Genomic DNA, 15198 nt, shown 5'->3' on the forward strand with positions numbered 1-15198 from the left:
ACCGCGCCTCTACCCCGCGTGCCCGACAAAATTCAAAATTGGCAACGTGAATCTACATGACTTGGATCCTGCCCGCCCCGGCTACCATTGTCGTCAAGATAATTCCGTGGGCTGATGTCGCCCACTTTTTGTCATAGGAGGTCCCTCCCATTTAACTTACATATCACAGCGCCAGTCGTGCCACACTGCTCGGGCGAAGGCGGCTGGGGTCGACCCTTGGAGATTTGGGGATCAAGCCTGTTGCTAAAACAAAATATGCTTCAACACGAGGTCGTATTTTCCGCTCCTTTCATTTCTGGTTGTTATCCATCGTTGAAGCCATCGATGGAAGCGCACGGTGCATACGCAACACGCAAGCGCAATAGCAGAACAAGGTTGGTTCAAAATGGTTGTCTTGCTCTGATGTTTGAATATACAGCGCTGTTGCCAAGTTTACATTGGCTATATTCATTTTGAACGGGACGAGTATAGTTTTCTCAATCATATCCTCTACCACTTTGCCATCCCGCCGGAAAGATTCCATCACAACTTACCGTTCCTTCTACCCTCATCGACATAACATGTGCTCAGCGTAATCTTTGCCCCGCTGTCAAGGTCAAATACCCAACTTACTACTTCTAGACCAATTGTATCAACCTTGAAGGCACCGTAGTATGGAACTGTCTCTCGTTTGAAATTGCCAAGCTACAATAGAACCTCGACTGCAGTATGTAGACACTGAACGTATTGCTCTTGGCGCTGATATGTCTCTGCTCAGCCATTCGCTTGCCACATCTTTGATTCTGTCATCTAATGGTCGAGTTTTCAGTTTTTCTCGGCGAGTAAGGGCAAGAGCAATGCCGGAGCAGCTGAACATGTACGGAAGCTATTGACAACATTTGGTCAGTTGTCAGGAGCATCCTCCGGTTCACGCATGCGTTTGAGACGGAAGGAAGCATAGTTGGCCGGTCTTTGGTCTTGGCATATCTTTGCAATACACAAACACCCCTCCGTTCCCTGATTCCTTGGCGGCTCTCTCATCAACTCACAAAAATCGTCTTCAACTTATTTCAGGGTTGGCAACTCTTACTAATTGTCTTTAGCAACCGCAAGATTACTGAAAAGATACTCATCACCAACATCCTCGCTGCCGCGGCCTACGACATGAGGGTGAAGAACCTCGGCAAGACGAACTACTCCTCTTCCGGCGGAGGGAACCTGGACTGGAACGCGAACGACTGCCACGCCCTTCACAGCCCTGATTGGGGTATGGAGCTTATTGACTACGACGCCAAGTGCAAGGGTGAGAGAAGTGCCGTTCGCCCCGGGGTATCATTTCCAGAAAGCAAGAGAGAGAAAGCATATCTGACTATAGTGAAAGTGAGGGGATACACTGACGGGAACTGCGATAGCAAGGTCGTTACGGCGTTTGGCACCAGTCCATGCCACACTCTAAAGGGATGGGAGTCTTGTCTGTCCGCGTCGAGTGCGAGTGAGGGGTTTATACGAAACACGGTCTTGTAGCTGAGGCTTAGCCTCGAAATACATCGATGGATGTGAGATACTTTCCAAGGCATATAGACTTTGGGCATATAGACTTTGCACACACAAGAAAGCGTCATTAAAATGCCCGATTCCCGTTCGTTGGATGTTGAGTAGTCAAACCTTTCCTATCCAAGTTAAGTGCAATCGATGACGTGCATCCAGAAATGCTAATGGCTGGAAGGTAAAGTTTCTGCGAATGCCGCATCTGCGGGCATAGCTAGCTGTGAAAGAGATCGGTAAGCTTGGCTGGTGCCCAGCCAGCAGCTTTATACAACGTATTGTTACTGAAACCCGGAAAGTCAACGCCGGTTTCTGTGGATTGCTGTTTGTAACTCTCGTCCCCAAGAGCCGTCAACAACTCTTCTTACTTGGTCACTCTTTGTATTAAGTCTACCTTATTAGGTACTGCATCGTTATTGAACTATGCGTTGGTGAGACTTGATCTTTCTATACTGACAAACGGCCCAGAAGAGACAAGAAAGAGCCATCAATTCCAAGAAAATTACAGCCAGAACTCCTCCCCATCGAACTTGAGTAAGGAAAATGCCAGGAGAATCTGCGGCCTCGTTTCCAATCTTCATAGATTTTGTCGGATGTCCCAAGTGATCTAGGTACCAGAAATGCTTTGGGTCTTCTATGCAGTCTCCTACGGTAACTGGTCGGAAGCCCTTTTCGATCAAACCGTCCAGTAGATCACCAATGTTGTGAATGTTCTCTTGCCGAACCCCCCGCACTGGAACTAGGAAAGAATCTTGTCTAGGGTTTGCCGTTTGCAGCTTGTTCAGGAGAAGCATGGTATCTGTATTGTTGCCAATCTCTTCCGACTTGATGTCCCAGAGGACTAGTCGTTGGCCGTTTACTGTCAACTTTTCGACACAGCCATTCCGTACGGTACAATCGACTAGAGATGACCAAGTATACTGTGGCCGAAGGCCGCCAGAGGAAGAAGAGGCTCTGAGAACGGTGGAAATTTTCTGGCGGGCTTCTAGGAGGTCATCGTGTTCCGTATCGCTGGGAGCAAGACGACTCGAGCTGACAAGTCCAATCAGATGCCCATGACCGTGCATTTTCTGTACTGTAGAGTTCGAGTCGGCGTCTTTTATTGCGTCTGCGATCCATAGAGCGCCACCAAGAAAGAAGGAAGCTTGTGCATTTCGCTGGGAGAACAACGTCAAGATGTTGTCTCTTTGAGCCCACGAGTCGTCATCAAATGTTAATGCTACTGTGCCCGGAACCTTAAACTCGAGTCAGATTTGGAAACTGCTGGCTGAGGAGGCTATGTGACCTACGGTACATTTGCGGATGACTTGGCCATGTTTCGACAATGCATGAGGGCTCATCCTGATCTCTGTGCTGATCCGGGTACGCCCCTCAAAAAGAAATCAGAGTTGTGAAGTAGTGGAACTCACAACTCTAAAGAATGTTGTGGAGTGTGAGGCCTCAAAGGCGTGCAGGTTTGTCCCGTTCACTTCCGGCATCTTTCCCCCATATCTTCGGTGTTGTCCACGGTCAAATATTTGTTTTCTTGCCCGAGCAGTATTTGATCCCGGCTCACACGTTTTTGGTTATCTCGTTGCTTGTATTGCATTCCCATCGCTTGGCCACGTTCCCCTCTTTCATCTGTCGGCCCGGAACTCTAAATAAATGAAGGGAGCGCTTAAGTGATGGAGATGAGATTGTCACTGGCCACTCCATATAATCTGATGGATCCTGGTCAAGGGCCCAATGCAACCTCGGTTTGCCACGTTGGTGGCTGGGCCCCAACGTCCCTGCTCATACCTGCCGTAAAGAGAGGGAGTCCGATTCGTTCATTGCTTTTCAGCTTGGATTGCAGAAGATGAACGTCTTGTACAAGGACGGAGATGCCGTAGCTGATGACGAACCCGCAGGGGACCGGCGCTAAAAACTTCTGATTCTATCTCGGACTCCGCTGCTTACATAGGATGAATAAGAGTTTTAGTAATATTTGCTTGATTGCCTTCTTTCCTCTTTCGGGTTCAGGAAAAAGCTTTACTCTGTTTGCAGACTCCTCTCTGGAAAGTCTTCCCTGAGCGCACATTGATTCGTTTACTACGAGAATGTCCATTGTGTCTCATTTACTGCCACACGTTAGGCCGTCACCTTGTTAACCAACTCTGACTCCTCAATGTGAATAATCCAATAACAGAAGCCCAGCAGACAAATGTGAAGTTAGCAACTGTAGAGAAGCAAGAATACTGCAGCTTCTTCCTCAGTCTTGAGTACGACCCATCAATTCTTGGTAGCCGTGTCTCTTCTGACTCTTGGACGTCTCCCTCAGCCGGCATTCTATTCTTGCCTTCATGAAGAGCATCTGCTAACAAAAGGGTACTGAACCAAGTGGCAAAGACAACGAGGCAGCCCACATTCATTATCGTGACCCAGAAAGAGAAGTAAAAGCCCCGCAACCACGAGAGCACAATCCCCAGGTAGGAGAAGTTGGCAAAGCCCGTGCAAAAAATCATCAGCATGGGATGATAATCTGGCTTTCGGGCATTCGTCTTTCTCTGAGCACCCTGTTTCTCCAAATCTCGAGGCAGCTCTGGGTTGCTCGAACACGGTCGAGCAAAATGCTGCATGAAGAATCTCGCCGCATCATGAAAGGCCAATCGAATGAGCCCGAGCATCCAGTACGTATGATTGCTCCTCTCCCAACGAACGTACATTAGAAACGCCTTTAGAAACGTTTCAGGCGCGACGGTGTATCCTACGGCGTTGCTCTGATACTTTAGACGCCACCCGTCGCGCAGGAGCCCCATCGTGAGTTGCACGTCCTCGCCATGCCTCATTGGCCGTCCGAGAAACCTCGTATCTACGAGAGCTTGGGTGTGCGGCAGAATGGCGTCTCTCCGGAATGCAGAGATGGCGCCTGGGAGAATGGTGATGAATCCATGCTTCGACTGCGCTGCCCGCGGTATGTTGCCGTTTTGTTCAAAGAGACAGTCCAGAATGCGAGGAATGAAGCTATCCCAGCCTTGAGATTGGATGTTGAAGACGGAGAGGTGGCCGGCGACGCCCCCGATGTCGCTGTCCAGGACGAAGGGGCTGACCAAGTTCCGGAGAGTGTGCTTGTCGAGAATGGTGTCGGAATCCAGAGTCACAAGTATTTCGTTCTTAACCACTGCAAAAGCTGTGACCATTGCTTGGCGTTTCCCACGATTGACTTCGTGCCGGATTATTGTGTGCTGAGTTGACGATTTTGATGGAAAGGATTGTTGTATGTGGGACCAGGTATCGTCCGTCGAGCCGTCGTCAACGACAATGATGTGCATCTTTTCCCTGGGATAGTCTGAGGACAACGCGGATTGTATCGAATTCCTGACGAATTCAGACTCGTTGTATGCCGGAATAATGACGTTGATTTTTGGAAGTCGGTCATTGTCTTTGAGCCCCTGTATAGGCTCGTAGTCTGCCCAGCGCGCAATGACGACCAAAAAGTTGCAAAGAAGGATGCAAGAACTCAGCTGCAAGAGAAGCTGGGAGTAGGACATTTGAGGCTTTGACTTGATCGCAATATACTGAAAAGTCATAAACGTGAGAATCGTGCCCGAAGCTACCAGGCGGCCGACGGCCACCCGAAAACAGGAGGTCATCATCCTCGCTATGTGAGTTGTTTGCGTCGAGCAGAAGGTCAGTTCAACCTCGCGATGTTTAACACTTTAAACAGCAGTTTCCAAAGTCCCGCCGTTGTGTGTCTTTCCACTGCGGAAAACGTCGTCCCCTTTAGGAAGTCTTCCGAAGCGGGGGCCCCGTGAATCTGGACTCTCTGGTATGCCCTCAGTATCGGTTGCCACCCAGGATCAATCAATAGTGGAAACTTTAGCCAGCATGCCCTTAGTCAGGGATGAGATAACGAACCAGAGGGACTCTGAGATGTGACGACATGAAACGTTGTTCATTTCACCGCCATGTGCTTTTGCCGCCATTGGCGGCGGTGTGAATAGGGCGCTACGTGATACTACGTTGAGGTGATCCAGAACCGTGTCCTTGCAATGGCGACAGCAGGCCTCCATGCATGCTATCGCGCGAGCCAAAACTTTAATGCTGCTTCGGATTTCGGTCGTCGCTCGTCTGTCTGTTTATTTATGTACTCGAGGCCAGAACGAGGGTCTCGACGTGATCGAGACAAGCAGCTTCTCCGTTTTACAACCCAATCAGTCTGAAGACGAAAAAAAATGACTCGACTCTTTTCAAAAAGTCTGACTTCATGTCTGTTTCTTCTTGCAGTCGGAGTAGATAGTCACACGCTGATGCAAAATCCCATTCCGTTTCCGAGTCAACTTCAGGACAATGGCCCAGTTTCCATCGATGGCTCAGACTGGCCCTGTAAGGGTGAAGTCGATTACGATTGGTCCGGCATAGCCAACATCTGGGAAAGAGGCTCGACGCAATACTTGCAGTAAGTCAACCATCACAGAGGCTATCACTGACCAAGCCATGTTGACAACTCGGATAGAGCCATGGGAGGCGCTTCGCACGGGGGAGGTTCATGCCAAATCTCGGTGACACGGGACCCCAAACCCACAAAGAAGAGCAAATGGAGAGTCATCCACTCCATCGAGGGCGGTTGTCCGATCAGAAACTTGACCGAGGTCAACTACGGAGTCTCTCCCACCGCCGTTCTGCCCAGCTTCTACAACTTCACCGTCCCAGACTGGCTGCCCTTGGGACCCGCCGTCATGGCATGGACCTGGTACGGACGATGGAGCGTTCCAGAAATGTTCATGAACTGCGCCCCGATCATTATCCTGGGACAGGAAGCGAACGCAGACGTCCCCGAAGAGGAGCGATGGGCAAGGTTTGGCCAGGCGCCCCTCGTATTCGAGGCCAACAACGGAAACGGTTGCTGGACCCAGAACAAGGGCAGCTGCGTGAAGTTTCCTAACCCAGGCGAGTCTCTTGTGGTTAACGAGGAGTGTCCTCTATTCGAGGACAGAATGTTCACGGGAAAGTGCGGGCCTGACAGGAGCCTGGGCAACCTCTGGAGTTGGCCGTCAAATTGGGTCGTACTCTGCGGCAGTGCGTTTGCTGTAGCTTTTGTTTTTGTTGCCATACGTGCCGCCAGAATCTGGCGTGGAAGGCAAAATTACGGGCATCGTAAGCTTGCAACTGACGATGTCTAGATGTTGCAACTCAGGCTTTTCGTTGTCCGAGGGATCGTGTAGAACTGATGGTTAATGGGCTTAGGGAGGGGAAATCCTAGAAAGCAGTTAGACCCGCGAGATGCAGCTCGAAAACGCCTCTAACCTCACAGGTACTTGGAACTGTGGCTTTGAAATAGCCCATGACAAATTGTATCAACGAGACATTACATCTTGAACAATTCCTGACCTTTCCTTCTCCTCGTATTCTCATCGCCACTAGAGCTTGAGATAGATGAACTGTATATCAGCGGCTGGTACAAGCCAAATAAGTATTACAAGAGGCCCTTGATCTCGTAGACTGACTACATTCAACTTAATTTCATGGCGTTTTACCGCATGATCCCAGGGTAAATCGTCTCCGTGCATGATGACTGGTGAGGTTGGAAGGGCAGCAGGTACTGGAAGCTTTTACGCCATGAGAAGTCTACACTATCAGCGAGGCCTACCGGGCGAGGAATTGACAACTGATTTTTGACATACATTTCCATGAGCCAATCAAAGTTCACTGTAATGGAAACACCAAAACTCTTGTCCACTATCCACATTCGCACTTCGGCCGATGCCACGGAAAAATGGACCCATTAATTGCGGGAAGCATTAACCACAGTCACATATGGTGACAGCCCGTCTCACAAACTTACACCGACCAACCTTCTTCTCGGAAGAGAAAGAGAAGAAAGTGACCTGCTCAATACACCCCAAAGCGAAACAATATTTCAGATGTGCCAACCAAGTCAACAAAACAGACTGAGGACCGAAAGGAAAGCCTTCGGGTTATACGGGCATTACACGGGCCGGCCGAAATACTCCACCTTCGGAGCTACCGGCCGAACGGCAAAACACCCTGGCAAGAACACAACCAACCGCCCGGGCCGAGGTGGAGTTCGAATTCGTAACCACCTTCCCCTCTCGGGAGCCGGCGTGTGCTGACGTGAGTTCGGACCACTGTCTCCTCCATTGCGTGATACGTGCGTGTCGAACGGCAACGTAAATCTGCGGGTATTCGTATGTGAAGGAGTCACACCGAAAGTCGCAAGTCGATCTGATTGTAAATCACGGTCAACATCCGGATGAGATTGTATTGATTGACGTCGTAGCCATCACGTATCTCTGATCCCAACGGTCCTAGACCACAGTAGAGATGGTACAAAGCCCAGCATCCACCGCTGCCGTCTCTCCTTCTGGACTGCCTTACGCCTCACCCATCAAGGCATGACTTCACTTACACGGAACTCATCATCACCAGAAACGCAAGGCAAAATCCAAAGAAAACAACCAACCCCCCTCAAACAACCACCACAATGTCCTTCCCGCCGCCGCTCATCCCAAAATCGCTCCCCCCCAACGCCAAAATCGCCCTCGTCTCTCCCTCTGCCCGCGTAAACAACCTCGTCCCAGACGCCCTCGCCCGCTCCCAAACCCTCCTCCAAAACCTGGGCTACACCGTCACCACACTCTTCACCCCAACCTCAGAAGACCTCGACCCGGTAACCTCGCAAGGTGAGCCCATCCCCGCAGGCATCCGCAACCGCCTCGCCGAGCTCCGCGCCGCCTTCGCCGACCCGTCCGTCGACATGGTCCTCTGTACTGTCGGCGGCGCCACCGCGACGGAACTCATCCCCTACCTCGTCGAGGACGAGATACTCCAGCGGCTCATCAGAGAGAATCCCAAGATTTTCGTGGGCTACTCTGACATCACCGTCCTCCACTGGTGCCTCCGCGCCCTGACGGGTCTCCGCACCTTCTACGGCCCCTGCGCCGTTGCGAACCTAGGCGAGGCCGTCACCTCCACGCCCTCGTCAGTCTCGTCCTTTGATTTCTCCCAGGAGCCAAGGGAAATCAAGCAGCAAGACGACGGATACCTCCAAGACTTCCAACTCGCCCACCTCCTACGAACCCTAACCACCCCAAACAAGCCCCCGGGCCCCTTCCCCCGCTCAACCTTCTACGCGCCCGTCATTCCCCCCTACTTCCTGGGCCCCTCCACCCGCACATCCACCACTCCGCGCACCCTCCTCCCCTCCCCGGCCTGGACCTGGCTCCGAAAAGGCCGCCGCGCAGAGGGCCCCCTCTTCGGCGGCTGCCTCACCGTTGTGGCCCGCATCCAGGGCATTCCGCGCATATCTCCCGATTGGAAGGGGAAAATCATGTTCCTCGAGTCCGCGACAGCGGAGGCAGACATGACAAAGGGAAATCCGCTCGGTAGGGTGCGGCAGGCCTTTGCGGACCTGGCGGCGCGCGGGTTGTTTGAGGAGATCGCCGGCTTAGTGGTCGGCCGGCCGTACGGGTACAACACGGAGCGGGAGAGGGCCGAGTACGCGGCCACGATACAGGGCCTGCTGTGCAAGGGACGCTTGGAGAATACCACGTTTCCGATCTTGATGAATGTTGACGTCGGACATACTGCGCCCCTCGTGACGCTATCGATGGACGCGTTGGCCGTATTGGACTCGGAAAAGGATGAGTTTTCCATCACGCAGGCTGTGGTGATCTAGAACGGCAGCCACTTGGGGCACAAAGAAAAACTTCATGGCAGCACGTAGATGGCTGGGTAAACTAGCCTCTGGGTATTATTTGTATTACATGTTTACGATAGCTCTCCTAGCCACGCTCGTGTTCAACTTTCCATTGTGTCCCGTTCAGGTTCGTGTATGTCATGTGAAAGGAACCCCCCCCCTTGGTTCCTGTTCCCCCAACCAGCAGCAATTGAATACCTGTGAAACCCGTGTAACCAGAAAAGGCATATGAACCCTCGAGGAAATGACTCCAAACGCTTTGCTGATGCAATTTCTGGGGATTTCCCGGTGTATGTGGAAATGAGAGAAAAATTGGTCGTGTATCGTTGTAGAAGAATACAAGTGCTCTGCCGATGCAGCTCTGCTACATCATACCTGGTTCCCTGTTCGCGTTGCTGGAACTGTCTGCAGATCGGCACTGCTTTGTGATGGTGGTTGTGCCTGCTGCGGCTCCTGAAGCTGCCTGTCTATAGAGTCGAAGGAACCAATACCAGAGGGCGGTTTCTGCCCCTAGTAGAAACCGTCGTTGGTGTTGCTCCTGCTGCTGGGCGTTGACTGCGCAGAGCTGCTAGCATCACTAGGCGTAGGCGGCTCTACGACCTGGCTGCGAATGGTCATGATCCAGTCATGTTGCAAGAGTTCGACGGCGGATGCACGGTGCTTCGGGTCTCTGGTAAAGCACTTCTTCAAGAAGTCGAGACCCTGCGGGCTAAGTTGATCGACCGACGGCATCTGAGGGGGGTTGCCTTGGGCAATGTTGTACATGATGGCCCACTCGTTGTCCAGGTTTGCCCAAGGACGGCGACCAGTGGCCATTTCAAGAATCACGCAACCCAGCGACCAGATATCGACTGAGCCGGCTCTGCCTGGATTCTCACCCGTGATCACCTCAGGTGACATGTACATGGGTGTTCCCGTCATCGACTTGTTAGGCTTGGAGGAAGACAGGTCTTGGACAAGCGTCTTGCCTTGCCTCGCAATGACCTTGGCAGCTCCAAAGTCGACGTATTTGATGATACCGTTGTGGTCAAGGAGGATGTCTGCAAGTTGTTAGAAGTGGATGGGAATCTCAGCTGGATAGTACTTACTCTCTGGCTTGATATCACGGTGGGCAATGCCACTCTCGTGAAGGTAAGCAAGACCCTCTAGCAGTTGCAATGCATAAACCATGATAACCTGCTCGTCCTCGATGCGGCCGTGTTCTAGCAGATTTGCTAGAGATCCACCCTGACAGAATTCCATGAAAATATAGACCCTGTCGCGATGAACTTCGATACCGTAGTACGAGACGACGTTGGGGTGGTCAAGCACCTCCAGTACACCCATTTCGTCCTTGATCTGCTCGGCAATGGTGGGGATCAGCTTTGGATCCTGCAAACGAATCTCCTTGACGGCCATCAGGTGACCCGAGTCTAGGTTCATAGCAGCGTAAACATTGCCAAAGGTGCCGCCGCCGACAAAATGACCCTGTTGCCAACGCATCGTGATATTGGTAGCCGAGGATGAGAGGTAGGCTAAGGATCGGTCGACCTCGTTGTTTCCTTCGAGCACGCGACCGAGAGCCTGTCTCTCAGCCTCCTTGGCCCTTCTGGTGTCATCAACCTTGTCAATCTCCTCCAGGCGCTGCTCCGTAATGTACTTGGAAGCCTCATGGTCGTCGAGCATGCGATTTTTATCCAGACGCTTGAACTGTCCTACCAAGGCCTCGATGCGCTCCTTTTCCGCTTGGGCGGCCAGGTTGGATCTTGCCCCCATGATGTCAAAGTGCGAGATGAGAAGCGCCATGCAGCCAGCCACCTTTGCCCGGAGCCTCGCATATTCCTCTTCGCCCAAAGCCAAGATGTGTCTTCCTCTGGTCATTCCCATGGCAAACTCCAGAGCCAAGACCGCCCATCGGAACGTCTTTCGATCTGATGCGATACAGTCATCACAGATGAAGCTAACCCAATCCAACGCAAGTTTAGTCAACTTGAGGTTATTCATCTGCTTCCGATTGCTATCCATGACGAGGAGTGAGCGCTGACCAAACTCTGTCGCAAAGACAAAGCAGGTTTGGATGAGCTCCTGGACCTCTCTGCCTTGGGTCTGCTTCCGGATAATTTCGACACTGTCCATAAAGTTATTGGATAGTTTGTAGGCGACGCGCCTAGTCTCCATGAGACGGGTGTTGACCTTGTGCAGATTCGATCTTTGTTCTACTACTAGGTCGACGTGCATGTCGACAGCATCAATGAAGGCTTTTCTGGCATTGACGAGCCGCGCTTGAGCACCAGCGGCCACAAGTCTCATGTGGCCCTTTTTCAGATCGACGTTTCGTTCCCGAACTGGAAGCGACACAATATCACCGAACCAGTGAGGGCTGCTCTCGGGCCGGAGGATCAAAAGATATGGATCACTCGGATCCTCTGCAAACTGTTCCGGCGAGCTCAGGCCCAAAATGGAATGGATCGCGTCGTGTCTGTCCATCAGAGAAGGCGAAGCCATGATAAAAATGCCTTCCTGCTCGTAGAGGTCCGTGAAAACCTGAAAGTGACCAGACGCAATGAGTCTGTCATAAAACTCTTGTAACTTCTCCGGTGTGAAGGATATGCTGAAGTCGGACGCATTCTCGTAGTTTTCGCTCAACATGCGGGAGAAACGCTGCAGCATTCTCTGTCTTACCCGGACCGAGTCTAGGCACTGTTTGTATCTCTTGCTCATCTCGGAGGTGCTCTCTTTCGGCTTGACTTGGAGCTCCTTCTCGAACGTGACACTCAGACGATTGATGGCCTTGAAGGTCAAGGAGCTGAACTGCTCGGCAACCTCGACATCACCACCGAGAAGGTGGCTACCAATTTCATTGGCAAAGTCCCATTCCGCAAACAGTAGTTCAGCCTCTTTGAAAGTGTTTTTATTGCCACTGAGCTTCCAGTTAAGCATCTTGAAGTAGTACCTGAGAGCATCCAGCACGACTTGGTCAAAGGACTCGTCAATGCAAGGCGGAAGCTCCCAACCGGGTTCTTGTTGTGTCACAGCAAGGCACTCCAGCTTGATGCGAATGGCTAGTTTGAGAAGTAGCTGGAACTGATTGATCATCTGATCCTGCATCATGGGGTTTTGCTGCGCAGACTCTTTTACTTTCTTAGCGTAAGCGAGCCGCATCTTGATGATTTCCTCAATCAAACGGGACGGGAAGCTGATCAACGTAAGCAGCTCTTCGATATATGGTGGGAGATGTCGTTTCTGAAAGGCCGCGAAGTTTCGGATGAGCGTCTGTTTGGATTTGGTAATCACGGTTGAGATGCCAGGCAGCATGCCTTTATGTGCATCTTTGTTCTTTTCGTCGAACTCCTCGTCATACAGCGATTTCAAGCCGTCCTCCTTCATCAGTCGGTCGAGGAATGAGGACTCATCGCTGATGCCGTTGCCTACAGGCGAACGTTGTCGTGTCCGAGTGAAATCCAGCTCTTCGTTTCCGACCCACTTCTTGAGAATGGCAAGCTCTATGTTGATCATCTCATTGGTGTTGTACCACGCAATGATGGATTGGGACGCCTCGTGAAAGAGCGGAGAGTTTGCTGATTGGTGCTCAGCTGCCAATGAGGTCCAAGAAGGGTACAGACTCTCGGCCTTCTCAATCTTCTTAACCACGTCCTTGACCTGTTCGTATGGTGGCTTTCCAGCTTCGCTCTCGCCCTTGACGGAGAAATTGATAATCTCGTCTAGTGTGCGGTCTAACGTCGCGCGAGCCTCCTCGACCATTCGTCTCTGCACTGGAAGATGTCTTCCGCATACTTTTGAGCGAATGCCAAGCCAGAGCTCTGCCTTTTGCCCGCTCTTTCCTACTGCTTGTTCGTTGGACCCAATCAACCGCTTCTTTTCTTGCTTGACAACGTCTCCCGTCAACACTGCTTCCAGCATGCCGTGCCATTCTAGTCGTTCGCGGTTCGTCGGATCCTTCAAATCTTCGTCTGTTGGTTGCAAGTCGTCATTGCCGTAGAACATGATGGTCTCCTGGTCATACCTGTCGTCAAATGGGCCTTCTGACGAGGGTGTCTCCCCCTCCGAGTCGGAATCGGCGCCTTGGCTCATGCCGTTGATACCGTTGACGTATCCGCCATCGAACGGGTAGCCATCGTTGTGGTCCTGCCTCAACCTCTGCACGTATGCCCTCTCTTGCTGGCGGAATCTTTCGCTGGGACGAGGACGACCTCTCGACGATGCTCGGACCGATTCGACGAACGAAGGAGCAGGCTGCGGCCTGCGGTGGGCGGCCGGGGCGTATGTGTTGGAAGGAGTCCTCGCGGGAGCGCTGGGTCGTTGAACTTTGCTTGCGGTGCCGTTGGTGTAGGATGCATCGCCGTCACTGGCGTTGCTTCGCAGACTGCGCGTTGTTCCGTTGGCTACGGCGGCCTGGACGAGGTTGGACATGGAGCCGGCGATATGGCCCTCGGAATACCGGGCGAGAGAACCGAGTTCATCTTGACGTTCGAGTGCGTGGGGGTCGTCGGGATGGGAATCGCCGGACGAGGCAGAGTTGTCCGAGTCGACGGGGATGGCAACGGGTCGCTGGGGCATGATGTTGTCTGAGCGCAGGTCGTCCTCTCCGTTGGAGAATCTCACAGCACGAGGGGAGGGCTCGGTAGACATTGTGGCTGCGCGGGTTGTATATATCAGTTGTGGGGGGGGGGGGGGGGGGGGGGGGGGGGGGGGGGGGGGGTGGGGGGGGGGGGGGGGGGGTGGCGGGGGGGGGGGGGGGGGGGTGGGGGGGGGGGGCGGGGGGGCGGGGGGGGGGGGGGGGGGGGGGGGGGGGGGGGGTGGTCCCTTGGTGGTGAGGCGATAGGTTCCCGATGCGGTCGTGGTCAGCCGTCACGCCTCGGTCTGCCGCTCAGCGGTGCAACTGCTTGTGGATCCTCGTCCGAAAAAGAGGGACAGCAGCATGCAGTAGGGAGGCGACAGAAGACGGAAGGGCAATGCGAGTCGACCCTTTGGGAGCGAAAGGAACGGAAATTAGGATGGCATGAGGTAACCGTATCCGCGTCGGTTGGGAATGGGACGGGGCTAGACCGAATTGACGGCAAATATGAGCTGGCCTCGGTGTGGGTGGCAGCGGGAGGAGCAAGTAAGACCAGATGTCGACGACAGGGTCCGGCAGAGACGACAAAAAATCACAATGCAGAGCAGCAGGCCAGCAGCATCCGCAATGGAAACGAGCACGACGTGAAATTTGATATGGAGCGGACGGAGCGAGGAAGGGACCAGCGAGCAGAGAGGGAACGCGACGAGCGGACGGGACGGTGCTGGCGGACGGCGATTGGCTGAGCCACTGGGGCTAGAGAGGCTAGCACTCGTAGAGGTACGTACCTCAGACCTCATGGAGGCTTAAGGTACCTAAGAGTTGAAGACCTTAGCAGCTGCCAGCGCACGGATCCGACGGGCAATCAACGTAGACAAGCCCGTTTGGCTGAACAAATACTCCGGAGACTCTGTACTACTTCTTCTAGTACCTAGATTGTATGTGATGTGAAAAGCAATTGAACGGTTCTGTCATGAATGCGACGCTGTGTCCGCTCGACTGGTTGCAATTTGCCGCAACAGCCACCCGCGAGTCGACAGTCTATTCGTACAGAGAGCTCATATGTACGAACACATACGGAGATGAAGGCGAGCCGCGAGAAACGGAGGTGCCTGGGCCTGGGCCTGGGCCTGGATCGCATCGAGCAAATGTGGTCTTCAGAACTTCAGAAGCAATGGACACGAGCAGGGGTCGCATCCCAGCAGGAGCTTTTGCGGGGGTCGCTTTGCCGAGGGTGCCAGGCGCGGCCTGTCACGGTGCCACTCTTGCCACGGTGCTTTAGCCTCGTTTTCCTTCACAGGACTGAGAAGACCGTCTTGTTGGGGAGTTGAGACGTGGAGAACATGAGGCGGCTCCCGATTTGTGGCTTTGCAACTCCCTCTCCCCCTGGTCCAACCATGCTTTTCTCCATCCAAGTGTGGCTGCGGCCATCGAGCTGTGT

The 15198-nt window shown here is 52.9% G+C and overlaps 5 protein-coding genes across 5 annotated transcripts; 3 read left to right on the forward strand and 2 right to left on the reverse strand.

The window, feature by feature from the left end:
- Positions 1 to 836: 836 nt before the first annotated feature.
- CORC01_03637 (uncharacterized protein) lies at positions 837 to 1475 on the forward strand (the record flags this gene model as incomplete). Its single annotated transcript, XM_022615286.1, has 3 exons — positions 837 to 856; positions 1083 to 1282; positions 1438 to 1475. 3 exons carry the CDS (start codon positions 837 to 839, stop codon positions 1473 to 1475), a joined length of 258 nt encoding a protein of 85 aa, XP_022478212.1.
- A 462-nt stretch (positions 1476 to 1937) lies between these two features.
- CORC01_03638 (uncharacterized protein) lies at positions 1938 to 5138 on the reverse strand (the record flags this gene model as incomplete). The annotated part of the gene is made up of 2 exons (XM_022615287.1): positions 1938 to 2556; positions 4207 to 5138. 2 exons carry the CDS (start codon positions 5136 to 5138, stop codon positions 1938 to 1940), a joined length of 1551 nt encoding a protein of 516 aa, XP_022478213.1.
- Positions 5139 to 5792: 654 nt separating this feature from the next.
- On the forward strand, positions 5793 to 6665 carry CORC01_03639 (endoglucanase; the record flags this gene model as incomplete). The annotated part of the gene is made up of 2 exons (XM_022615288.1): positions 5793 to 5941; positions 5999 to 6665. 2 exons carry the CDS (start codon positions 5793 to 5795, stop codon positions 6663 to 6665), a joined length of 816 nt encoding a protein of 271 aa, XP_022478214.1.
- Positions 6666 to 7987: 1322 nt separating this feature from the next.
- On the forward strand, positions 7988 to 9181 carry CORC01_03640 (LD-carboxypeptidase; the record flags this gene model as incomplete). The annotated part of the gene is made up of 1 exon (XM_022615289.1): positions 7988 to 9181. The coding sequence occupies one exon, from the start codon at positions 7988 to 7990 to the stop codon at positions 9179 to 9181; it is 1194 nt and encodes a 397-aa protein (XP_022478215.1).
- A 531-nt stretch (positions 9182 to 9712) lies between these two features.
- CORC01_03641 (uncharacterized protein) lies at positions 9713 to 13831 on the reverse strand (the record flags this gene model as incomplete). Its single annotated transcript, XM_022615290.1, has 2 exons — positions 9713 to 10242; positions 10291 to 13831. The coding sequence occupies 2 exons, from the start codon at positions 13829 to 13831 to the stop codon at positions 9713 to 9715; spliced, it is 4071 nt and encodes a 1356-aa protein (XP_022478216.1).
- Positions 13832 to 15198: the final 1367 nt, after the last annotated feature.

Source organism: Colletotrichum orchidophilum, assembly GCF_001831195.1.
Source record: "Colletotrichum orchidophilum strain IMI 309357 chromosome Unknown Scaffold_22.1, whole genome shotgun sequence".
Lineage (NCBI taxonomy): Eukaryota > Fungi > Ascomycota > Sordariomycetes > Glomerellales > Glomerellaceae > Colletotrichum > Colletotrichum orchidophilum.